The sequence below is a fragment of the Myxocyprinus asiaticus genome, chromosome 19 (assembly GCF_019703515.2).
Source record: "Myxocyprinus asiaticus isolate MX2 ecotype Aquarium Trade chromosome 19, UBuf_Myxa_2, whole genome shotgun sequence".
NCBI classification, from domain to species: Eukaryota; Metazoa; Chordata; class Actinopteri; order Cypriniformes; family Catostomidae; genus Myxocyprinus; species Myxocyprinus asiaticus.
This window is the reverse complement of record NC_059362.1, coordinates 32016047-32042624: the sequence shown is the minus strand read 5'-3', so window position 1 is coordinate 32042624 and position 26578 is coordinate 32016047. Positions and strand designations below refer to the sequence as shown.

Here is a 26578-nt window from a genome sequence, read left to right as displayed (position 1 = left end):
ACTTTTCTCAGCCATTTTTGCAACAATTTAACCAGGATTTTAACCATTTTTTGTGGATAAAGACAGTTAGCCTCAAGTTTACACTGGTGTCCTATTAGAGTAACCACAGATGTAGCTCATCACATTAACTATGGACATGTTCCACTAAGTTTGATGACCATAAAGTGTACAAATACTTTTTGTCTATATTTTGAACAGTACATTATTTTATCATTTAAATCCTAACCAACTTCTTTTTGTCAAGTAATTTTTATTTGTATTGCGCATTTCACAACACACATCATTTTAAAGCAGCTTTACAGAAAATAATGCTTCAACAGAAAAAGCTGTAATATAGTAATATAGTCTTCGAGTCATAATAGTGCAGTATAAAAAATAAAAAAAAGACATGATTGTAAATTGTGCCATAAAATAAATGACATAAAATAATAATATTTATATTTAGACCCCCAGTGAGCAAGCTTAAGGCGACTGAAGCAAGGAACACAAAACTCCATAAGATGGTGGTTAAAGGAGAAAAATAATCTTGGGGGAAACCATGCTCACTGTGGGGGCCAGTTCACCTCTGGCTAAATAGCATGAATATAATGCCAATATTAGTTATTTATGTGTAGTACAAGTCAAGATTTAATATTAGTAAACTGAGTAAGTGTTAGGGGCCAATGTTTAAACAAAAATATATTGTATTAACTGTAAGATTAATGACTAAAGTCTTAGAATTTATATTCTTAATTAACTGCAAAAGTGCAAACAGATGCATTGTCTATTGTTATTTGGCTGATGAAGGCTGCAATTAATTTATTATCTACGTATTCCATTTTAAGAGTGTAGTCCATCCTTTGACCAAGGTGATGCAGAGGTCAGTAAGGTGCACTGCAGTTTGACTGTAAGCTTGTGGCAGATTCATTTCCGGTGGATTCCACCTTAAGTCCAAGTTTCAGGCAGTGTCCAGTGAAGTTTTCCATGTCTGACGGTTGGTGCTGTCATCAGTTCATCCTCTGTGAAGTCCATCGTTGTAGACGTGATATCTGGCTGGCACAGGCTGCAGTTAGATGTCATGACTCAGCAACACGTAGTAGTGTTAGTTTTTGTGAAATGATGCTTGAAAATTGATGCTTTGTATAAAATAAATGTCACTTGATTTGAAATTAAGTTATAAAATGCAATGACATTTTTTAGATTTGTCATAATCTGAATCCAGATACTTTTTGGGCCCCTGAACATACAGAGGATATTGTTCTTATGAGCTGTGGAACAGGAAGTAGTTGGAGAAGGAGCTCTTGATGGTTGTGGAAGTAATGTCTAAGAGCGAAACCAGACCTGTGACACACTAATGAATTTCAGGGCAGAGGTCTGTAGGATGTTAATGTCTCTGTGTTACTTTAACTTAAAAACCTGTTCTTGTTACCTCCACCTGTAAGACTGTGTTTATGTTCACAGAGTAGATGCACTGTTGTTGAGAAATATGGTGCAGGGGATCATCATAAATCTTTGTGAAAGGGAAAAAGTGAGAGCAAGATTGAAAGTGTGGAGGGTGAGGGGGAAAATCAATAGACAGGGACAGCTCATGTCTTTACAGTGTTTCAGTGTGTTTCGTCATGATGGGGAGCTGCAGCATGAATGAGAATGTGGTTAAGCCCTGTGTGCCTCGGAGAATAAGAACAAAGATGCATGTAGAAAGAGAGAGAGAGAGAGAGAGAGAAATGGGAAAGGATAAGAAAGAAAGGGAGACTAACGAATAAGTGACAGATCAGAGCGTCCTCCTGAACCTGTTACACATTGAGGAACTGTGCTTTTTTAAACCAAGCCGTGAGCCAGACACACAGACACTGTCCCGGCACAAGAACTCTAGGGTGCAGCTAGTGTAAGTTTTTGTTTATTTGATTGTTTGTTTTTTGTTTATTGAGTTGTTGGGAGTTTTTGTTCAACTCCACTGGTGTGTAGATTGGCTTGAAAAAACATGACGTGTAAAATCTTTTGTTTTAGACTTTTCTGCTTACAGTCTATAGACGGGAAAGTACAAATGAGTAACTGAAGGAAAAACAGAGAGACAGAGATGTGTGTGTGTAATTTCCCCGCACGTCTCAATATTTCTATGTTTAGAACTTTAATCTCCTATTTATCCAAACACTCACACACACATACACAGTCAAAATGACCTCAGCCTTAATCATCTAATCAGGCTGGTTTATTTTGAAGGAAGACATTAGCACACACCTCTCAACTGTTTTCAGTATCAGAGAAGTTAAAGATGAGGGCAGACAGATTTAAACTCTTCAGGGTGCACTCAGCACAGTTTACACAAGAACATGAACTTGTTACCTTATCTGAAGTCACATCCAGAAAAACTAATGATATCCTTCCTCTCCTATTCCCTCTATCTGCCTTAAACACATGCATAGCGGTAACATGTTGTACTCAGGCTCTAAAAGTGCAAGCATGGTAAAATAAGAGTCAGGGGAGTAGATTCTTACATTATCTACATTATTTAGATTGATAATTTGTAGTTGTGGGTGGGTAAACCTTCCCTGGGGGATTATCCACTGCTGACTGTGTGCTTCTTGTGTGGTATAGCAGTATAAGTAGTTCACCTGTTCACAGAAAAAGTGTTTCTTCAAAGATCAAGCTTTACTATATCCAGATTTGTATGTGTGTTTGCATGCACATGCAATACTGTGAGTGTATTTTGTTATTGTGGATCGCATCAGCAGAAACAGGAAATCATGCGATCCAAAAGTCAAGGCAGCAGGAAGTACATGAGGGGCGTGAGAATTGCTGGTACAGCAGAAAACCCTGTGACACTCACTACTTTTTTGGGTTTGTCATGACACTTGTGAACTGAATGCAATATCACTGTAGTGCTGGCATTACTGTGCATGGTCATCATACAGTAATATTCACTAGCGTTGCATGAAGAGGAGCGATAAAGAAATGCTGCTCTGTAGTTATCTACTTCTTGCAGGATCTATGTGTGTGGGGGTTTTCTGGCCATCCTGGCTCTCCCTACACTGCTGAACTCAGCAAAGTAAAAATGTTTGTTTGTACGCAGATATGTACACACAAGCATACGGCCACAATTTTTTAGGAAATGGTCAGTAGAAAAAGGCTAGGGGTCAAATTCAACAGTATCTCCGATGATGGTTTAAAAGGACAGCCACAAAATGTAAACATTATACATGTTAATGATTTTAGTGTGATAAAATTACTTCTCTTTTCTCTGTAAATTTATATCCAATATTATAACTCATGAAAACAAAACCCTGTAATCCAGTTGGAAATAACATTACACAGATAAGGTTAGTAAGCAATTTTATCACACTAAAATCATGTTAACATGTATAATGTTTATGTCTTGTTGTGGTGGTGGCGTAGTGGTCTAAAGCACATATCTGGTAATCAGGTTGCTGGTTCAATCCCCACAGCCATCACCATTGTGTCCTTGAGCAAGGCACTTAAATCCAGGTTGCTCCAGGGGGATTGTCCCTGTAATAAGTGCACTGTAAGTCGCTTTGGATAAAAGCGTCTGCCAAATGCATAAATGTAAATGTCTTGTGACTAAACTTTTGAAACAGTGTGTATTTGAACATTTATGGATTAGCATTCACTTCTATTATAAGTGCCTTACTGTCACCGTAATGTTTGCCTTTTTGTTTTTTTGTTTTTTGTTTTTTTGAGTCAAAATAATTTTTTGTGGTAGTCAATATTATGTCACTAAAATGACTCGTTTTGAAATCGGCTACATTGTGACGTCACAGTGCAGTGTCTTTTGAATAGCCCCACCACAACAAACGTAATCGTCACGGTGAACTGATAGAGTGGCTGAGGTACTTCAACACAGAAAGTTGTAATATTGTTAGTTTGCTTTTAACTAACGAAAAGATCTGAAGGATCCCATCATTAGGAATGAGTGGCATATTTTAACAAAGCTCTTGTTCGGCACATTTCTCTAAGGATTTTTTTGAGAACTATTATAATTCAGACTTTGCAAAGAAACTTATATTGAAAGATGGAACAGTGCCAACTATATTGGACATGACAGTAATGCCAATAAGTAACAATACTACTGTTCCTGTCTGTGGTTGTTTATAAGAAATCGTATAGTCAGCCATTTTTAATCGCAAAATAAACCACGATCAAGACTCCAACGCGGAGCGGATCGTACTTATTACATGGTTACTTACCAATTAAATTCATAATTGTTCATGAAATATTGATGTTAGATTAAATTATTTTATTATTTTAGAAGAATGCATAGTGTGGAGTGCAACGAAAGACGATGTTGTATACGCTAGTGGCTGCCATCTCATCTCTCATATTAGTCAGGGCATCCCTTATATTGGCCGAAATGAATGCATTGAGATGCGCTACCATAGTAGTTTGATCGCGTACTGTATTTCACATAAATTGGGACATACAGCTATTAGTGATTGCCTGGACTGTGTGCTTTCAGGGGATTTTGTAAATTACTTGCATGTTTTCATTGATTTATTCTCGGAAACAGTTTGATGAGTGTTGGCAGGGGGTGTTGCGCTTCAATGATGTTAGCCAATCATAACACAATATATTGAAGTCTTAAAGGGGACAGCATTTAAAACCATGCGTTAAAGACAGAGGGGTAGAGACAGGTTGGGAAAGGACTTTTAATGCTGTATTTTTACTATTTTTGTCCAAAAACGTTTACTAACTTTATAAGTGAACCTCAAGGGGGGAAAAAAGTATGACATGACCCCTTTAAACAACAATCCACTTCAACACCAATTCATGAAATCCATGTAGGCATACAATAAAATGGCCAAACCAAATGAAACACAGGCTTGGCCCTTGAGCAAGCCACACCCTTGTGATTCTTAAACACACAAACACCTGCAAAAATACAATGGAACCAGTCCTTTTTTATTTAGCCCAGGTGTGCAGAAGAGTGACAAACACTTGCATTGAGATGGAGCCAAAAAGTGATAAAGTTGTTTTCATGCAGTCCCGAGAGCCACAGCAATGTGATGACAACAGCCACTATGAACTATGAATTCATTATGAGATATTATTACATTAGAAAGAGAAACCTGTTCTCATTTGAGTCTTTGTTAAATTACACTGCATTTCCAGTATTCAGTCAGTGAATCACCCAAAAAGTGTCACGGAGTACTCTGCATGTGGACAGTTTTAGAGATGCAAACATTTGCAACCAATTGTTCACAGAAATTTCACAAGCTCTTTCTGCCATTATAATGGCATAAATATAGCTGCTGGAACTGTCCAAATACTTGTTGTTTGTCTGAAACATGCTGCTTGCATTTTGCTAGACAAACAGGTTCCTGGCACAATAAAGTGAGAATCAAATACAGCCATGATTGAGAACAGATTTATTGGAGCCATGAGAGCTTGGTTTATTGCCTTTCCTTAAAAAGCTTCTCTATTATATCATTTGAAAATTAAAATCTAGCTAAGATTAGCAGACCTGTCTAACCAAATGTATGAAGAAATGGGTCGCTACTCTATCAATCTGGTAAGGTTAACTTGGGACATCAAGGGACACAGTGTTCCACATTGCAGCTAAAAATACCACATGTGTAGCCAATGTCTGTTCAGTGTTGTTTATGTGCATGAGTTTGTCTTGGGCCTTTCGTATTCCAAGTGAGATGCCAAAGAGGGCGTGGACCAAGAGGTTAGACATGTGTGAAGTACATTAAGCAGTGGAGAGCAATACATAGACATCTGTTGAAAGAAATGTCACACATGCATGCGTGAGGTGTTTACTATGTGCTTCAAATCCAAGGCCAACCATTCATATCCATAGTCAACTTTCTCCTCTAACTTCACTCTCTTCCCTCCCTCTCTTATATATCCAGACCTAGCATATCCTGCGTGGTCCATCATCCTAAATATCCAAGATTTAGATCCAAACAATTCTCTCAGTCATTCATCACCACCTGACAGGAAGGGTACATTAAGTACTTCCTGAATAGAGAGAGGAGGTAATCTTCCTTACTGGTTCGGTAAAAAATACAGTATGGATTTCACAATACTTCTTGTCAATAGTTTGTTTATTAACATAAACGAAATAATATATAAATAAATATAATTTTCAAAGAAATTTGATTTTTTAACGAATGTTGCAGGTTCAATACAAGTAAAGCAAAATCATCATTCATTACCACCAAAAATGATTCAAACTCATCCCTTGTGTATTGAAAAAAAGGAAAAACCGGTGTTACAGTAAGAAACTTATGGTGGAAGTGAGTGGGGCTACTCCATTAATGTGAAAAATACACACTGTTTCAAGTATAGCCACAAGACGTTATACGTGTTAACATAATTTTAGTATGATAAATTAGGGATTTGCTAGTTTTATGGCATTTACCATATTACAGGGTTTACCTTCATTACATCATCATGACAACAAAGTTACAATATTGGATATAACTTTACACTGATAAGGTTATACGTGTTAACCTTATCAGTTAACTAATTTTATCACAATAAACTCATGTGAACACATATAATGTTTACATCTTGTTGCTATACTTTTGAATTAGTGTGTATTTGAATGTTTATGGACTGGCCCCATTCACTTCCATTGTAAATGCTTTACTGATTTGTTTTTTAATTTTATTTATTTTTATAAACGAGGGACGAATCAAAAGTTTTCTGTGGTAATCAACATTATATCATAAATGCTGTTGATTGAGCTTTACTTGTGAAACTGGAACGTTCCTTTAAGAAAATTAAAAGAATTATATTTTCATTTATTAAAATAATTTATGGAGACATTTGCATGCTGCTGCAGTTTACCAAATAAAAGAATTCCAGCAGTGAAAAATATGGGTTTAAAATTCTCCCTATTTAACAGCACCCTTAATCCCTTTTTCATTTCCCCGCTCCATTTTAATTGTTTACGTTGGCAGAGTTGAAAGGATGGGATATGGTTCTTTGGCAAATGACAAGGGCTTGATAATGGGCCTGACTGTACCCACGGCACTGATAGTGTTGTCCTGTCCCCTAATACTATTACTAAAGGAGCATTACTGTGAGGTCTCAATTGTTCCAAAGCAGCTTACAGAAAATCAGCTGTAATGTCTGTAACATCTCAAAAACATGAATAATATGAGTCGATGGCTGTGACATGCTAATGACTGTGGTAATGAGTGGTGACTAAGCTGTGTAGTGTCTTGTGTGCAAATGTCAGTGAGTAAACTTGTGTATGTATTTTTGCTTGCAAAAGTTATAAATATGCTGTTGAAATGCAAAAAAAATCAGTTAGGAGTGTGTACGTTTGCTGGACAGCGCAGATAAAACTTACTGACCTACTATGAGGTCAGATATGCAATAGGTGTGTGTGTGTCTGTGTACAAGTTCTGTGATTGGCTAAACAGAGTGGGCTGGGAAGGCCACCACCCCCTGGATCTGAAGTCTCAGAATAAACATTGGGCAATGTATACACACACACACACACTCTCACTCTCTCTCTGCTTGAGCAGTCTTATGGGCTTAACATGCTTTGTACGGATCATGTTATGGAAACATTTGCTTTAATTATCAGTACTATGTAAAACTATAACTTTACTGGATGTAAGAAATAAATATTCTCATAGATTTCACTTGTGTGTATGCAATTATGTATGCATTTCTAACTGGTTAGTCATGCATGGCCTCAACATTAATATTAATTACTTGTGCGTTTAGTACTTTTAACAAGCCAAGGACATTCTTTCAGTATATGGTTTGCTGTGACATACAGTATGAACCCCTGAAGGAAGATAACAGACATAAGAGAACAGAAAACACACAATGTACATTCAGAGAGAGCTGGAGCCCCACTCCACATGCAGTCCACTCCAGTTTTCAGTGGATTCATATACAAACACTCTCTCTCCCCTTTCTGTCACACACATTCACACTTCTGTACACAGACGCACACACAAGGGTAGAAACGTCCTGTGCTGACCGGAAAATGCACATTTTGGTAGGATGGAATGGAATGTTCTCTCCTTCTCTCCAGCAGTCAAGGCAGCTGGGAATGGGATGAGGTGAGGGTGGGAGGGTGTAAGATTTGTTTGTGTGCTTGCATGTGTGTGCAGGGCTCAACATTAAGATTTTTCTATTGGACCAGTCGGGACAGTGGTTCAAAGTTTCACTGGCCCCAAAACAAAAATGAAAAATAGCTGTTTTTACCATCATGGCTTTAAAAAATATGTCCGAATCTAAATATATATATATTTATTTGTATATAAGTTTTTAAGACAATTTCCCCCAAAATTTTAGCTTATTTATAATTTGCAAGATAGATATAAATTACAGCTTTATGCTTTATGTAACCCCATATAAGTGCTTTACATATATGAATTCATAAATACATCATATTAACCTCAGCTTTACACATGTGTTTCATTGAAGAGTTCAGTGGAGCAGATGATGGGTTTTCGGTCACCCGTTTAGTCATGCTATCAACTTTTGGACCATAAGTAGTGTTTTCACAAACCAAGCTCAAAGGTTTAGTCTCTGAGTGAAAGATTTGATTGTTGGCTGAATATTATAAACATATGAATTCCTGAGTGAGGAGACCTTGCTACTAAATCGGTTGTGACGTGTATTAGGCTATTCAGTAGGTAGATAGGCCTAATATGAATTAAGAATAATATAATTGATATAAACATGAAATTAGACAACAAGACCAACACTCACTGATACACAGAAAGAAAATACCTGTACAGTCCAGAGATGAGAAATGTAACAGGTGTGCTATGAGATGATATGAAGTAGACTGTTTTAAATAGTAATCTTTACCCTGCAGCTAAACAGTATGATAATACTAATACCCATAATGATTTTGCATCTTTTCATATCAAACGACATTAGCATGTTGAATTAATGTTCACATTTTGAAACATTACCTAGTTGTTATTTGTACAGTATGCTTACATTTTGGAAAATGAGCAGCTCATGATTTCCAGCCACATGTATAACCAGAGTTGAACAAAGTTTAATTACGCCTCATCCAGTGCTTCATCTCTAAAGGTTCACTGTGGGAACAAATTAGCGCTCTGTCCCTTTGCAAGTGCACATGCATGCTAAATGACATCTACGCTGCACATAGGGAGATGATGAGAGAGATGCATGGAGAGAGAAAATGGTTTACAGTCCAACAGAAATAAACTATTGATTTCTTGTGTTCCGATGTGTGGATTACTAATTTTCACCAACATATTAAAACAAAAACATTAGGGAATTTCCCTCACTATGAATATGGAATGTACGAGGATAATTAAACTTGCAAAATACTTGCAATCCTTCTCCGAAATTCATGAAGTGGGTTTTTTTTCTTGTAATTTTCAACCCTTTGGAAATTGATGCTGCTGCTTGGAACAGAGCAAGGATAGTTCTAGGAGAGAGTGCTAAGTGCTCGTCTGTCTGCACGCTCTTGCGCCTACGCGACTCTGCCTCTGCATGCTAAATACTGTATATAATGTGCTCGCTCGTTTAGAAAATTGTGTTCGCTCCATTTTTTGTGCTCTCTCAATTGTTGTCTGCTTGCACTAAAGTTATAAATGCAGCATTGGCCCAATAGGTCAAGTGACAGTTCTAGCAACTGGCTCAAATCTCTCTCACATCTGCCTTGGGCAGTCCTTATTGTTGAGCTCTGGTGTGAGTATAAACTCCATCTCCCCTCACCTTTGCTGTATCAGCGGCTGGTCTCAGTTTATTTCCAAACTGTGCTCAAGTGCACTATACTCTCTCCCTCCCTCCCTCCCTCCCTCCCTCCCTCTCTCCCTCTTTCATTCACTCTATGCCTCCCCCGCTTTTCACTCTCCCCCTCCCAAACTCTCTCTAACTTATTCTGTCCCTTTCTAACTCTCTCACTACCCCTGGTCTGGCCCTTTCCAAAATACATAAACATTGGATTTTGCTTTGAATTGTGTTTGCTTTCCTTTTGGTGACAAAGACACATACTTGAAACAAATAGCCTACTTAGAAGGCCAATACTTGGCTTACTTGGTACATAACTCTATAAATTATTCCTGGAAATTTTTGGCAATACTCAGAAGGGGAAAGAGTTTATAATTGCCTGTTTTTTTTGTTTGTTTGTTTTTTGTTTTTGTTATGTGGCATGGTATATGAACACAAATAAGAGAAAGGGTTTAGTTTCTTCACTGACTTTCTGGCTTTCAAAAGGGATGCATGTGAACTCCATTCAGTACCACATGTAAGGATTTTGCTTTTTTTTTTTTTGTACCACACATATGCCATTGGATCCTTACAAGGGCTTGGCGACATATCAAATGTTCAGAATATATTTGTAATGATTTTGCTGGCAATATAAATGTAAGCAAAATTGTGTATATCACAATGATTTTATTGCGTTTTTATTTGGTCATTAAGTGTCCTTAAGACATGTCATTTGTCTGGTTTTGCGATGCTTCCTTGTTTCAGAACTTGTGAGAGTTTTAAGACGTTACAATCGATGTTTTAATATGATCTCTGATTTAATTTCATGTAACAAAAACAGTCTTAGACATAATGTGAATCAATTTAAACTGTCCATTTCAAATAATTAAAACAAAACACTGTGTAACAAGTTCATGATGGGGGTGCAAGGAGGAAGCAGGTGTCGGCGAGTTCCAACACAAAAAGGTATTTATTTTTCAACAAAACTTTGCTCTCTGTGGGCGCGTGGTAGCTCTCTCCCCTCACTGGTGTCTGGCTCACCCTTTAATCCGTCTCCAACTCTCACTGCAATGACAAACAGCTGTTAGAGACAATCATTGACAGGTGATGATCCTTACTGTTCTCATCTCCTGATCTCGCTCTCCATTTACAAGCCAGCGCTAAACCATGCCCCCACTTCCACACACTGATTCAGCTGTCTTCCTAACATCAAAACAATTACAAGCCAGAGTGCAATAACATTCACAGAGAGCTCCAGATAACCAAAACAGGCTCACTCCTCCACATCTCTCATGCAGAAAAAGAATGTGAGTAAAGGCATAGTTGCGTGTGCCTTTGCGTGACTGCTGACATTGATGGACTGTTACCACATGTTGCTGACGGACAAAAAGGTCTTTGTGTTCCATAGAGATTCAGTGTGCAGCTGGGCGCTCGGTTAACAACCTCCCCAACACACACACACACACACACACAGAGTTCATACACATTCATACTGATTTGACATTTACACAAAACATGGGTGAAATATAAACATAACAGGTAAAACTGGTGTTGTTTAGATTTGATGTAATCGTTTTAGGATTAAAAAAAGGGAATTTGTTAGTACGTCATTAGTTTCAAGGTGAAAGGATGAGCTTTGTGGGGGTATGTGTTTTGAGAGGATAATTATAAGGTTAGTAATGTGTATGCACTTTTGCATCTCATAATATGTGAAGCATAGTGAGCATTTTATTGAAGATATACTGTGTAAGGATAAGTTTCTTTGTTTGTTTTTTTAGCTGAGGGTTACCTGCACAAATATGTCATTTAGATGTGCAAATGCTGTAATGGGAAGGGGGCTATGAATCCAAGCCCTTTGCCGCTTCTGCATGCTTAACTATATTTTATGGTAGTGCAGGGCTATGGAGTTACTTTAAGATGGCTAGTGTTGCTATCAGAATAAGCACTGAGGCATTGGCAATCAACACACACACTCAATATTAAACTACTTATAAACAAAATAATAAGCTTTTCACCTGAGGGCCTTAAATAGAAAAGGGTTATGTAATAAAGATAAACAAGCATTGATTTGAAACTGAAGGCAAGACAGTAGTGGAAGAAAGGAGAAAATGTGTTTGATGTTAATAGCATAAGTTCGTTTAGAGCTACCAAGCAAGCGGAGTAAGAAAATGAATAGTTCTTAATGACTTCATTCACAACATGATGCTTTATTGAGGTTTTAGTCATACCCTTCCACCTCTTTTCCCTCACACATGCTCATGCACACAAACATTATGTCATTAAACTCTTGAGAGACTTGGCACTGTAAACACCAGTATCTGTGGCATCGCTCATCTTAGCTCAACAGATACACACAAACACACACATCTTGTAAGTCTTGTAATGATACAGGAACTTTGGTTGAGCATGAAATGTGTTCACTGGGTGAACAAGAACATGAACTAAGCTGAATCTCTTACTTAAACTGATAGTTACATTAATTAGTTTGTTAAAGGTGCTGCAAGCGATTTTAGCCATTCTGGAACTTCCACCAGACTAGCCGATGAATTAGCCACGCCTCTCGCACTCCAAAGAAAGCACACACACACACAAACACTAGAGGCTGTTGTGTTGGAGCAGATGGAGGGTGGAGGGTCTCCCTGAGCATTTTGCCATCCGACCCTGAGCGTTTCACAGGACCAGGACAATGTACCGGCACTTATATGAACATACTGTATATTGGCTTTCCTGTAAATGCACACAATGATTGACAGGCAGAAAGTTTTCTGATTGGCTGAACAAACAATCTGACCGCGGCCTGTGGACATATTTTCCCCCACTGTTTACCGAGCCTAGGACTGTTACAAAGACAGCTGCGATATTTCATGGCACCTATTTTGGTGATATCTGACCAGTAATAGAGGCGTTTTCTGCATGCCTTTTCATTAAAAAAAAATAAACTTTTAAATATTTAGCACTTTTAGAATTTAGAATGTATAGAATAATATCAATATATAGCATTTATCACCATTGTTCTGTGAAAAAAGAAGTATAGCCCTATTCAGCCTACATGGGGTAAAAACAGATTTTAGAAAATGCAACCCCTCTGTTCTTCCAAGGTTACTGGCTATAAAATGTTTCCTCTGCTAAGTTACTATAGTTACACAGCACTCTGTGCTATCTCAGCCTCTGGAGATCACATTGTACGCTTAATGCACAATGGCATAAATTTTCCACTGGTTTCCTATTCACTAGTACTGAAAAGTACCTGTTCTTCAGATGAGTTAGGTTTCCATGAAAGGAGCATTATTTTGGTCCCTTGTGTGCTACATCAATGGTCTGTATGATTTGTATAGATCTTCATGTGTTTTCTCAACAAAGCTGACTTATGTAACACCTGCAGTTCTAGCTGAACACAAGACGTGAGATGTAAGCTATGATTGAGAGTGTCTGTTTGTGTGAGAGTAAAAATGAAGGAAGATCTGAGGAGGTAAAAAGAGGTGGAAGTTCTAAAAGTCACTTAAGAAGTATCAGACAGTAATGTTTAAAAAAGAAGGACCAGATAAATGTAATAAAATTTAAACCAAGTGATTATTTCCTGAATCATGTGTTGGTAACTGATTCATAAACACCTGTTTTCTGTGGTCTCTGTTTGCTCTCTCTCTCTAGAACTCCATCCGGCATAATCTGTCCTTGCATAGCCGTTTCATCCGTGTACAGAATGAGGGAACTGGAAAGAGCTCTTGGTGGATGATCAATCCTGAAGGGGGGCGGGGAGGCAAAGCACCAAGGCGACGTGCAGTCTCCATGGACAATGGTAACAAATACACGAAGAGTGCACGAGGGCGTGCGGCCAAGAAAAAGGCAGCATTGCAGGCTGCCCAAGAGGGTTCGCTGGAGAATGTATCTGGTGGAGGTCTTTCCAAGTGGCCAGGAAGTCCCACTTCCCGGAGCAGTGATGAACTGGAAACCTGTTGGACTGACTTTCGCTCGCGAACAAACTCCAATGCTAGCACCGTGAGTGGACGTCTGTCACCCATTCTGGCCAACCCAGAGCTTGATGATGTCCCAGATGGCCCACCCCTTTCCCCAATGCTCTACTCCAGCCCCAGCAGCCTCTCTCCTCCCTCATCCTCCTCGTCCAACTCCAAAACCTGCCCAGCTGAACTTCCAGGGCTAGCTGACCTGACTGGCACAATGAATCTCAATGAGGCTGACAACCTAATGGACGATCTGTTGGACAACATCACCACACAAGTACAGGCAGTTCAAGGGTCTTCTGCTTTCAGTTTTGGATCCAAAAACACAGCATCTCCTCCTAGCTCCACTTCATCCCAAACTGTGGGCAACAACAGTGGAGGATTCAGTATCATCCTGCCTTCGACAGGAGGGCTACGTCAGTCACCCATGCAAACCATCCAGGAAAACAAGCAAACGACATTCTCTAGTATTTCTTGTTTTGGGAACTCTCTTCAAGAGCTGCTGAACTCTGATTCCTTGGTCTCTCACAGTCATAGTGATGTCATGATGACGCAGTCAGACCCACTCATATCACAGGCCAGTGCTGCAGTCACCTCTCAGAACTCCCGCCTCCGCAATGGCCTTATGCTCCGTAATGATCCCATGATGTCATCATTTAGTTCTGTGCTAAATGGACGAAGTAGCCTTTTCCAGAACAAGCAACATCATCAGGGGTCCAGTGCCAAGGGTTCTTTGCGTTCCCTCTCCAACAACAGGGTGCAAAGTCTTGCTAATGATGCTAATAATTTAGTCTCTGCGAAGCAGCACCTCCAGCCACAACCCTCCATGTTGATGACTGAGACTTCACTTTACTCTGGGCTGAATGGAAGTATTGGGATGGGGATCTGTCACCCCTCAGGAACAGACCGTTTTCCCTCAGACTTGGACCTAGACATTTTTAATGGGAGTCTGGATTGTGATGTGGATTCGATAATCCGCTCAGAACTAATGGACTCTGATGGACTGGATTTTAACTTTGATGCATTGGTGCAAAATGCTGTTAGTCTGAATCCTGTGGGAAACTTCACCGGGACAAAGCAGTCCAATCAAAGTTGGATACCCGGCTGACAGCTGTCACATAGGTGAGCAAAAATGCAAAGTCATAGCTGTCCATGTAATGGATAAACAGAAAGGCAATTAAATACATATATATTACTATTAAGAACTGAGAGAGTGACAGACATGAATAACTAAAAGTCACAATAAAATTGTCTTTTTAGATTACTGAATGATTGTGTTGTGTTGTACTGTACAAAACCTGTACTGTTTTTGTTATTACATTTATTTTACTCAGAGCATTACTTAAATTTCTCTCTATGGTCTAGGCTCCGAACTGCAAAGAAAACAACAAATAAAAGAATAACAACTACAAAAAACAAAAACAAAAAAAAACCTGCACAAAAACCCATCCAACACAGACTTGAAGTATCCTTTGCCAAGTTTGTTGTCTGCGGCAAGCACTGGATGATATGCCTGTTTACAGGTCTACCTGATTGCAACATCCTGAAGAACTTCACCTACAGTTCAGCAGACCAAGACTATAACAATAGACAGCCCAATGGAGAGACACAAACTAACAGTGAACTGACAGATCATTATGCAACATCATGCAATGTTTGAAAGGAATCCCATTGTTAGTGAAGTCATTTAAAAGGCCTGTAGTAACTACTATCATTGATAAAAGTAGTTTCCTTGGTTGGGTTCTCTATATTCTTCCTCTGTTTTCCCTAACATAAATGATTGGTTAGTTTTGTCATCTTCTATGCACTAACTGTGTTGTCATTGATCAATATAAGAATACAGTTAAAAGGTCGAGAGTTAAAGCTGAAGTATGTAACTTTTTCTGTTTAAATACTTTCTCCTATCCCAGCTTAATATGGAGAGACAAATATTAGTAAGCCATTCAAAGGTTAATTTTCTCGAAAACTGTAAACACTGTTTTTGTTGCGCTAGGAAAATTGTTCCTTTGTTTTGAGCAACCCGCTTAGACCCAACACTGTTACTCAACCAACAGTGTGAGTTGGGGGTGGGAATCTTTCTTTGTTTGACAAACGTATTCAGAAAGCTGTTTGGAAAACAAAGTTTATTTTTGCAATTCCGTTTGGAGGCGCAGAAATTACATACTTCAGCTTTAACCTGGAACATTTCAGCTCAGGTGGATTAATATAGAGCACTTCATCCTGTGCTTTTATTTTTAATTCACTGTTACCATACAGTAGTTAGTTCCCAGTCTGAAATATAGTTGCCTCATAACAACATACATAAGTTTTTGTGACAGAATATAACCATATAAGGAGTAATTACTTGTGTGTGATGTCTGTAACTGTAAAAAAAAAAAAAAAAAAGAGTGGTACATTGAAAGCTTGTCAGGTGGAGGCATCTTATTTAGCCAGCAAAGTTATGTCTGGACTTTTTGCATTTAAATGTAGCCAAAAGTAATGAATAAATAAATATTTACTTGCATTTGTGGACATTTTCATGCCATACCAGGTGCTAAATTATCAGTGTTCAGCCCTGTACTTTATTAAGGCCATCTGTGTTTCCCTGGCCACAAGGACATAGCATAAATGATTATCATTAGCAATTAGCATTATGGCAGCATTCATAGGTAGATGGGCCTTTCCTCTGGAAGCCATCTTTACTGAGCAAAACAATAAGCTATCTTTTGTATATTGCCAAATTACTTGAAAATGTAGGAGATGCTGGCAGCCAAAATCACAAAACACAGTGAAATTTGGGGACTTTTCAGTCCCTGTTTGCTAAATGCATCACTATTGCTCAGGGGAGAGTGGGGTCTCCATTTCAACATCAGGGCCTCCTCTTGAATTTACTGCAACCTGGCTGTATTCAATTTTAATATGTTTTATGAACATTTGTACACGAACAACAGTCTTCTAAAGCAGGAAGATGAAACAACAGGAATCCATCCTGTGTTTGTCAGTTAATTGATATGTTTATGGGGGGTTGTCACTTTATTAATTTTTTTCTCCATTGTGCTCTACTATTATCACAAATCATGTACAAATTCTGATGTTCTGTGTTTTTGTCTCTTTAAAGAGGGTTACCCTTCACTGCATACATCCATGTATGCACGCACGCATGTAAATGTACATATGCATCATGTGAAATGCATATATATGTATACATCCTGCTATACTTGTGTAATGTAGTGATAGTGCAGATATATCTTTCAAACTTCATGTATTGAACAAAATTTATGTCATTTTTACATTGGGAGTTGGACAGATATGGTTTATAACAGGGGTGCCAAACTCATTTTAGGTCATGGGCCGGATCATACAAAATGTCACCTTATGTGGCTGATTTTTTTTCTTTTTAATTTGACAAATCTTGGTGTACACATGGAGAGTGCATGCACAATACATGATCTTTTTGAGCTAATACGATCCAGAATCAACTTTTATGCTGATTTAATCATTAATATTGGGGTAAAACTAAATGTAGCACATGGAATTTACAAACTTCAATCACCAAAGGCCTTTCAATTACATATATATATACAAAATTGGTAATAATTTTAATTTTGTAATTAACTATTTCAACCATTTAAATTACAGGTCTTCTTCTCATTCTGACAGCACTGAATCAGTATTAATTTATCATAGCTTGTCTAATAACTATTTAGTGGAGACTTGGAAACAATTGAGAAATTCATTCATACCCCAATATTTTCCGTACCTGTCTATGTTTGTCGTTATTGCCATAAGCAACTCACACAAATTGTAGGAAAATAAAGTGGGTTGCCCTGAGACAGTTTTGCCACCCACAGATCCAGTAAACTCATGCATATGCGTGAGTTACTAATGAAAGTTCTACCACTTTGGTAGATGCAAGCTATAACATGCAGCACAACCATTTAAATCGTTTTCTTAATCTTGCTGTAGGACAAAAGTAGAATAAGTACATGGGTTCATCACATGGATACAATAAATGAATGTGTTTTTTAGCATAATAATTTTTTTTCCTCAAATCATCTCGCAAGCCATGTGTTTGACACCCCTGGTTTATAGCATGATATACCCACACCCTACAGCTTCTTCCTTCATCATATTTATTCAGTTTTCCAGACACACTCACACTGTAACTTACATTATCTAATATGCAATAAATTCATAGATTGAAAAGTCATCCATAGAAGACAGCTGAACCTTGTAAATTGATTCAGAGACCCCAAATATTGTAATTGTCTCAAAAACGGCCTTGCATGTAAGCTTACATCTCCTTTTTCCAAATAAGACAGAGACAGAGACCTGTCTTCCCATTTACAACCAGTCACATCCTTAAAACATTACAGGTGTTATTTAGTATACCTTTGGTGATATTCAGCAAATACCACTAATACTGCATCTTATTATCTTGAGTGTAGCCTTCCTCCTTCATCTTCTACCGCTTATTTGCCTACCTTTGCTCTTTGACCCCTTTATCTTATAGTCATATGGCTTCTCTACTAGATGTTTGTGGGTATTTTTTCCTGTGTACTCCAATTTGAATTGTAATCAAGTTTGTAAAAGAAATGGTGCACATGTAAATAAAGCTTGGTTGAGCTATATATATGTGTGCTGTAAGTTATTTAACATTTTTATTCTAATTAATCTTCCAACAAGTCCCAATGTGATGGATTTCTATCACAGCTTCCTTATAGGATATGTTATGTCTTTTGTTTGAAATTCACAAATTCTGTTGCACTACGTATGTTTTTGAATGTTGGCTTACCTAACCACCCACCCCCCACTTACATCATCCACTTACATCATCAGCGAGCATCACAATAGCCTATCATTCTTACAATACGAATTTAACCTTGTATTATGCTGCATTTCCAACAAAAAATGTTGCCGGCCAAATGGCGAGTAGATTACTCAAACTCTGGTATCTTTTCTCTCTTGATATAACACGTCTACAGAGGCAGAATATGTGTATGAATAAACAAAGTCAGAGCTGTGTTGCTTTAAAAAAAGTTTTTTAATGAGAGCCCGGGACGTCCGCATGCGAGTGGAGAGATTTGCGCTCGCACAACTTGTACACGGATGGGCTCTCGCATGATATGCATGCGTTCACGACATACACAACAGTATTATAATGTCAAAAAGCTATGGTGTATTAAGCTGGACTATGGTCTGTTAAGCCAATAATTTTCATTTACCATCACAATACATTTTTATAGTATTTATTAATGTATGTTTTGATTTCACTTGGTGAATTTATCATCAATCTCCGTGCCTCCCCTGACATGCTCTGGCACCCCCCTGGGAAGGCGCCCCTCCCAGTTTGAAGACTGTGGGCTTACAGTATTTTCATTGACTGTTTAAAACAACAGGCATGACTTTGCTGTGTTCTTTAAGAATTAATATGTTTGAAAAATTGTATTTCATTCCCTGAAGACTTAAAAGACTTAAAGACTTCAGTTAAAGCTGAATCATTTGATTTTGGTACGAGTGAATGCACTCCCAGAGTGTTACAAGTACAAAGTTTAATGTCCATAAAGATGTCCAGTTTAATTTTAAAGCAAATGTTGTGTACATGCCAATAAAATATTTAACAAATGTCTTATATGTACAAGTTATATGAGAGCGTTGACTGTCTCTCCCTGACAGAGCTATAAGAAATGTCTGGAATTCCCCACCTGTCCCACTGAAACGCAGACACACTCACTATCCACAGCACCCAAAGGTCAAGGGTTGTTACATAACTCTTAAGGGCAAATCTGATGTGCCAATACTGTGGATCAGTGGCGTGAATGAGTGAGTGAGTGAGTGTGTGTGTGTGTGTGTGTGTGTGTGTGTGTGTGTGTCTGTGTGTGTGTGTGTATTCAAGGTGTGGTGTTTGCTGTGGGTACAGCATGCTAACTCATAAAGCAAATCTGTAACAAGGTTATCTTCCTAAGCAAAATTTATTAGGTTTAAGATAAATCTTATTGTAATACCAAATGAAAATCCAGGCCATGATGTCAGTGTGCTTTATGTTTGCTAATTCATGTACTGCTGGTAATCAGCCTGTACACACTGAAAGAAGAGTGTTTTCTGTTTATTAGTACACTATAATGACAAATCTAATATTTAATAATGACAGAGCTTGGTTCTTGTTGGTGTGTGTGTGGGCGGGTTTGGGTGGTTTACGAGGACTTTTTTTTTAGGTTACAAACTGGTAATTACAAGGGTATTATGCTATAAATGTGGTTTATGAGGACATTTCTAGTGTCCTCATTATTCAAATCGCTTTAAAAAACATACTAAACGATGTTTTATTGAAAATGTAAAAATGCAGAAAGTTTTTTGTGAGGGTTAGGTTTAGGGGTAGGGTTAGGGTTAGGGTTAGGGGATAGAATCTATAGTTCATACAGTATAAAAATCATTATGTCTATGGAGAGTCCTCATAAGGATAGCCGCACCAACGTGTGTGTGTGTGTGTGTGTGTGTGTGTGTGTGTGTGCACGTGAGCAAGCTCACTAAACCTGTCTGTTTAGGCTAAATTTGACAGAACAGCCCATTGCAAACCAAGTTCTTCTGCACACAACACAGTGGCGTGTCACTATAATGAAATATCACCTTTAACTTTAGTGACACTCAACACTGTGTGTCACTGAAATCAAATTATATTTTATCTTTACATTTCCAACCCCCATGTAAGTATATTTAGTATACATTATTTCCAGGGTGAATAAAATATAAAGGGACAACTAAGCATCATTTAAAATTAGTCTGTGTCAGCCATAATGATAGAATAAGTCATAATAAAACCACTTGTGTATTGTTTTATATTATCTGTCTTTTGTTTCTTAAATTTTTCTGCTATATGTTAAGGCTTCTGATATTGTTCAGACTGCTGTGATATTTTCTCAACCTGCTTGATCAGCCCCTTTACTAAAGATCTACAGTTAGGTTCAGAATCCATCATGGCAGACAAAATTAATCGCAGATTGAGGTTTAAATAACAGGCTAAAATTTTAATCTGTGATTTGTTAAACCATATTTAAAATTAAGCAGTGCAACACAATTTGAATCAACAAACCCTGGATTAGCTCTAAACCCAGCCTAATTTAATCCTTATTGTTGCAACCCACCCTTAGTGTGCCTTGTGATATTTCTCTTCCTCTCACGTGTGGGTATATCATTATATCTGTGATGACAGATCAGTAACAGTAAAGCATTTAGTAACTGTAAGGTGTGTGGCATGAGATGCATTTGGTGTACAAAATAAAAAATTTACTTTGAAAGGGCTTATGGACAATTCAATTGTGAATCATATGCATGCCATGAATGCCTTCACCTCTGACTTCCTAGGTGAGGCCAGGAATGTCAATGCTATGGGTTGACTGGTCAAAGCTGTGTGAGGAGGGATCGATGACAAGGAGATTTGAGAATTGGGCTATGGTGTGGTGATGTCATTGCCAAATGGATAGCGTGACATGGTAAATGAGTGACAGAGAAACAAAGAGAGAGAGAGACTGTGCAGGAGGGATCTCAGGTTCACTATTAATTAGGCAGTAGAATACAGTCTACCTCAAAGCAGTGTGACGTACAGCATTCTGGTATTTGTGACTGAAAACACCATTAGGATTTATTCCACACTACATGTACATATGCAGAACATGCATGCACACAGCATTTATAGTAGGGATGGCACAGGATGGGTAACTGGTTGTCCAATAACTGACTTGTTGATTAGTGATAAGTGAGCGTGCACGTTTATTTTTGTTATTATTATTATTATTTCTATAATAGTTATATCCCCTTTTCTCCCAATTTGGAAGGTCCTCATGGTGGCGCAGTTACTCACCTCAATCCGGGTGGCGGAGGACAAGTCTCAGTTGCCTCCACTTCTGAGGCAGTCAATCCACGCATCTTATCACGTGGCTCGTTGTGCGTGACACCACGGAGACTCACAGCACGGGAGGCTCATGCTATTCTCCGCGATCCACGCACAACTTACCACACGCCCCATTGAGAGTGAGAACCCCTAATCGCAACCACGAGGAGGTTACCCCATGTAACTCTACCCTCCCTAACAACCGGGCCAATTTGGTTGCTAAGGAGACCTGGCTGGAGTCACTCAGCACGCCCTGGATTCGAACCGCAACTCCAGGGGTGGTAGTCAGCGTCAATACTCGCTGAGCTACCCAGGCCCCACATGCACGTTTTTACACCTATTATGCTTAATAAGCTGTCAACGTATAAGGTCATGTAAAAGCCTTAACCGGCTTTCCTTTATTGAGGTAAGGTCAAAAACGGTTTAAGCATAAACTGACTGTCACACTTAGATTTTTGCCCATCACAAAGCAGTTTAAGAAATACTTAAACCAGCCCATATCATGCCAAGGAAATCACTGAGAACACATTTCCCCCCATTCTGATGGTTGATGTGAATATTAACTGAAGCTCCTGACCCATATCTGATTTTATGCATTGCACTGCTGCCACACGATTGGCTGATTAGATAATCACATTCCTAATAAAGTGCTAAGTGAGTGTATATAATACATGCTATTTCAATTTTCATAGTTTTTGATGGAATACATGGATTTGTACATTTTTAAAGAGATAAAATGTGACCACAATGATGAGAAACTAATAATACATTTAAAAAATTTATAATAAACAAAATTTGCATTTAATAAGCAAAATGGACATTATAACTGAAATGAATGGGAATAAAATTGAATCAGGGAATCTGTTTCAATACCCAGCCCTACATGTGAGGACAAATTTGGTTCCCCCAATGTTGACAAAACCTGACACACACACACACACACACACACACACACACACATGGTGCAGCTATCATTATGAGGACTCTCCATAGACACAATGATTTTTATACTGTACGAACTATAGATTCTATCCTCTAACCCTAACCCTAACCCTGCCCCTAAACCTAACCCTCACAAAAAACTTTCTGCATTTTTACATTTAAAAAAAAACAACCATCATTTAGAATGCTTAAGCGATTTGAATTATGGGGACACTAGAAATGTCCTCATAAACCACATTTATAGCATAATATCCTTGTAATTACCAGTTTAAAGAATCTTCCTCGTACACCACCCAAACCCGCCCATACCTACACACACACACACATGCACTCCTATCATTACGAGGACTCTCCATAGACAATAGACATAATGATTTTTATACTGTACAAACTATACAGGTGCATCTCAATAAATTAGAATGTCGTGGAAAAGTTCATTTCAGTAATTCAACTCAAATTGTGAAACTCGTGTATTAAATAAATTCAGTGCACACAGACTGAAGTAGTTTAAGTCTTTGGTTCTTTTAATTGTGATGATTTTGGCTCACATTTAACAAAAACCCACCAATTCACTATCTCAAAAAATTAGAATACATCATAAGACCAATAAACAAAACATTTTTAGTGAATTGTTGGCCTTCTGGAAATTATGTTCATTTACTGTATATGGACTCAATACTTGGTAGGGGCTCCTTTTGCTTTAATTACTGCCTCAATTTGGCGTGGCATGGAGGTGATCAGTTTGTGGCACTGCTGAGGTGGTATGGAAGCCCAGGTTTCTTTGACAGTGGCCTTCAGCTCATCTGCATTTTTTGGTCTCTTGTTTCTCATTTTCCTCTTGACAATACCCCATAGATTCTCTAAGGGGTTCAGGTCTGGTGAGTTTGCTGGCCAGTCAAGCACACCAACACCATGGTCATTTAACCAACTTTTGGTGCTTTTGGCAGTGTGGGCAGGTGCCAAATCCTGCTGGAAAATGCATCTTTAAAAAGCTGGTCAGCAGAAGGAAGCATGAAGTGCTCCAAAACTTCTTGGTAAATGGGTGCAGTGACTTTGGTTTTCAAAAAACACAATGGACCAACACCAGCAGATGACATTGCACCCCAAGATGACAGTGGCTTAACAAGAGGAATACGACAACTGTAGCCAAATTCCTTGACATGTCTGTGTGTGGTGGCTCTTGATGCCTTGACCCCAGCCTCAGTCCATTCCTTGTGAAGTTCACCCAAATCTTGAATCGATTTTGCTTGACAATCATAAGGCTGCGGTTCTCTCGGTTGGTTGTGCATCTTTTTCTTCCACACTTTATCCTTCCACTCAACTTTCTGTTAACATGCTTGGATACAGCACTCTGTGAACAGCCAGCTTCTTTGGCAATGAATGTTTGTGGCTTACCCTCCTTGTGAAGGGTGTCAATGATTGTCTTCTGGACAACTGTCAGATCAGCAGTCTTCCCCATGATTGTGTAGCCTAGTGAACCAAACTGAGAGACCATTTTGAAGGCTCAGGAAACCTTTGCAGGTGTTTTGAGTTGATTAGCTGATTGGCATGTCACCATATTCTAATTTTTTGAGATAGTGAATTGGTGGGTTTTTGTTAAATGTGAGCCAAAATCATCACAATTAAAAGAACCAAAGACTTAAACTACTTCAGTCTGTGTGCATTGAATTTATTTAATACACGAGTTTCACAATTTGAGTTGAATTACTGAAATAAATGAACTTTTCCACGACATTCTAATTTATTGAGATGCACCTGTATATTCTATCCCCTAAACCTAACCCTCACCCTTTTGACATTAAAAAAAACATTGTTTAGTATGTTTTTTAAGCCGTTTGAATTACAGGGACACTAGGGTTGTCCTCATTATCCAGATTTATAGCATAAAACCCTCGTAATTACTAGTTTGTAACCTAAATTTTTTCTTCTTCTCATAAACCACAAAAAGCAACTCACACACACATACACCTGTGTATGCATGTCAGCGACAGAGAGTGAGACTTGAAACTGTTATATTGTCCAGACAAAGGTTTTCCACCATGTGATGCATGATCCCTTTCTCAATTCCTTTCATCTTTCAGTGTGATTATTCTCTCTCTTGAAACATCCCCCTGTTTTATTACAATCTCTTTCTTTCACTGAGATAGAATAAATGAGTCCCTCTGCTTTGTGAGACAATGGAACAATAATCTAGTGTAAACAATCTGTGCCACTGGCGACTGCTGACATGATCACAAAAGGAAAATGGGACATGTCATGATTTATTAGCACTATTACAGTATGTGCATCTCACACATAACATAGATACTTTTACTTTGACCCTTCTCCCTCTCACACAAACACACACACACACACACCAAGCACATACTCCTTTTTTTTGTCACCCAGGCCAAATGAGAGCCATAGTTTCTATGCATTATGGGACCAGTGGGCATGAGCATTCGAATAAAACGAAACAGAGTAATGTGTGTGAATAGAGGGGGGGATTAGACAGGAGAGAGGGAGAGAAAAAGAAATAGATAGAGCTAATTTATGACAGTCCTTTGGGACTCTTCTAATCAGCAGTGAAGGGGGAAATAGTGCTCTACCTACATAAATCTTGGGTCAGGGGAGAGGGGGAAGGCAAACAGTATTGTAGTGCCCCACAAACACGAAAAAACAAAGACTGAGTCCCATTGTGTTCAAATCCAAAGGAATCCTAATTCTAATAAGTTCTATAAAATAATACTAGCAACATAATCAGTAAAATAAAACCTGTGCTTTATTATTCATTAACTCACACTATAACAATAGAATGTCTTGTTGGTTGACAAGAATGTAAAGTATTTCATCCATATAAATGTGTATAAGGTGACATATCACTCCATCACATCATTTGTGTTTATGACTGCAATAATTAAGCACTGATGAGTATTAGCTGTGCCAACATTCCATTTCTCAAATTCTCCAACAGCACAATTTTTTTGTGCATTTATGTATTTGTCTGATTACAAATTTATCTCAATGTGCAAGTAGGGGTAGCTGGGTGCGACAAACTATAGGTGGTGCATGCTTCTGGCTCAGTGTGCATTACAGTGATGTGGCGTCAGAGGTGTGCCGCTCTAAAAAAAGGACACAATTAAATGTGGAGACTATTATAACTACATTCTACCTCACATTCCATCTCAGTAACCTTCACTCACCTGAGGTTAGCGTGCATTACTTGCATTGTATCTTCTACAAGAGGAGCTAAATTTATTACTATATTTGTCTGAAATATAGCACCCACTCAGAACTCACAGAATAATGTGAGTACGTGTGTGCTGCTAGCTTTCTTGGACAAGACTGCGTGCAGATGAGTCAATCAGCAGACTGTTGTCACTTGCTGGGTTTCCATACAAAATGTTCACATTTTTCAAGCGCATTTCAAAAAAATTAGACTTAAGAAAATACTAATTGTTGCACGTTTCCATAAACTACGTAATGTGCATTATCATGAGGGAGCCGACTCGTCATGATAGAGCAGCTAAATGACCTCTCCCTGCTTTGGGGACAGTTTTATTTGCAAGATTGGAGCAAATATCTTATTTTATCAAATGCATCCACGAGACACCGCAGAATAAGTGTAAAATCTGATATAATGTGGGCTGAAATAGCTGCAATGTCCACACACCGCCAATCTTCGCATACCTGGGAGCGCCTGCTCTCAAAACTGTTCTGGCGGATTGTATCGACCAGCTGTGGGTTAAACACTCCGAATGACAAGCACTATGTTCAAAGAATAGTGTGCAAAAGTCAGACCTTTCAGTGGGCTAGTCACATCAAGCTATCGCAGACTCATAACACATGCATGAATGGTCAAAACACATCATCGTTTTGCGAATAACCGTTTCCATCATCACCTTAATGTGCATTTTAACTAATGCGAAACTCTAGAAAATCCACCTCCTCCTAACGCATTAAATTTTAAGCAAATTTAGAAAGTTTATTCGCATATTCTTATGCACAATTTAAAAATGTGCATAAAAATAGTTGGATAGAAACCCACCTACTGCATCATAATCAAAGTCTCACTATTTTTCTCTGAGCAAATTAGCATGTCAAATTAAAAGATCAACAAAGATGCTTCCAAAAGCAATTCGAAGCCCGGATGTATTTATGTTCTTGATAA

General features: G+C 38.4%; 1 protein-coding gene across 1 annotated transcript in view; it reads left to right on the top strand.

Annotated features, from left to right (window-relative positions):
- The window catches only part of foxo3b (forkhead box O3b), a 48710-nt gene extending 30481 nt beyond the window's left edge, over positions 1 to 18229 (top strand). The window contains exons 3-4 of the mRNA XM_051645713.1: positions 13309 to 14741; positions 14985 to 18229. Of these exons, the coding sequence (XP_051501673.1) occupies positions 13309 to 14727 (1419 nt within the window). The 3' untranslated portion in view covers positions 14728 to 14741; positions 14985 to 18229. The remainder of the gene's footprint in view (positions 1 to 13308; positions 14742 to 14984) is intronic.
- The last annotated feature ends 8349 nt before the right edge of the window (positions 18230 to 26578 follow it).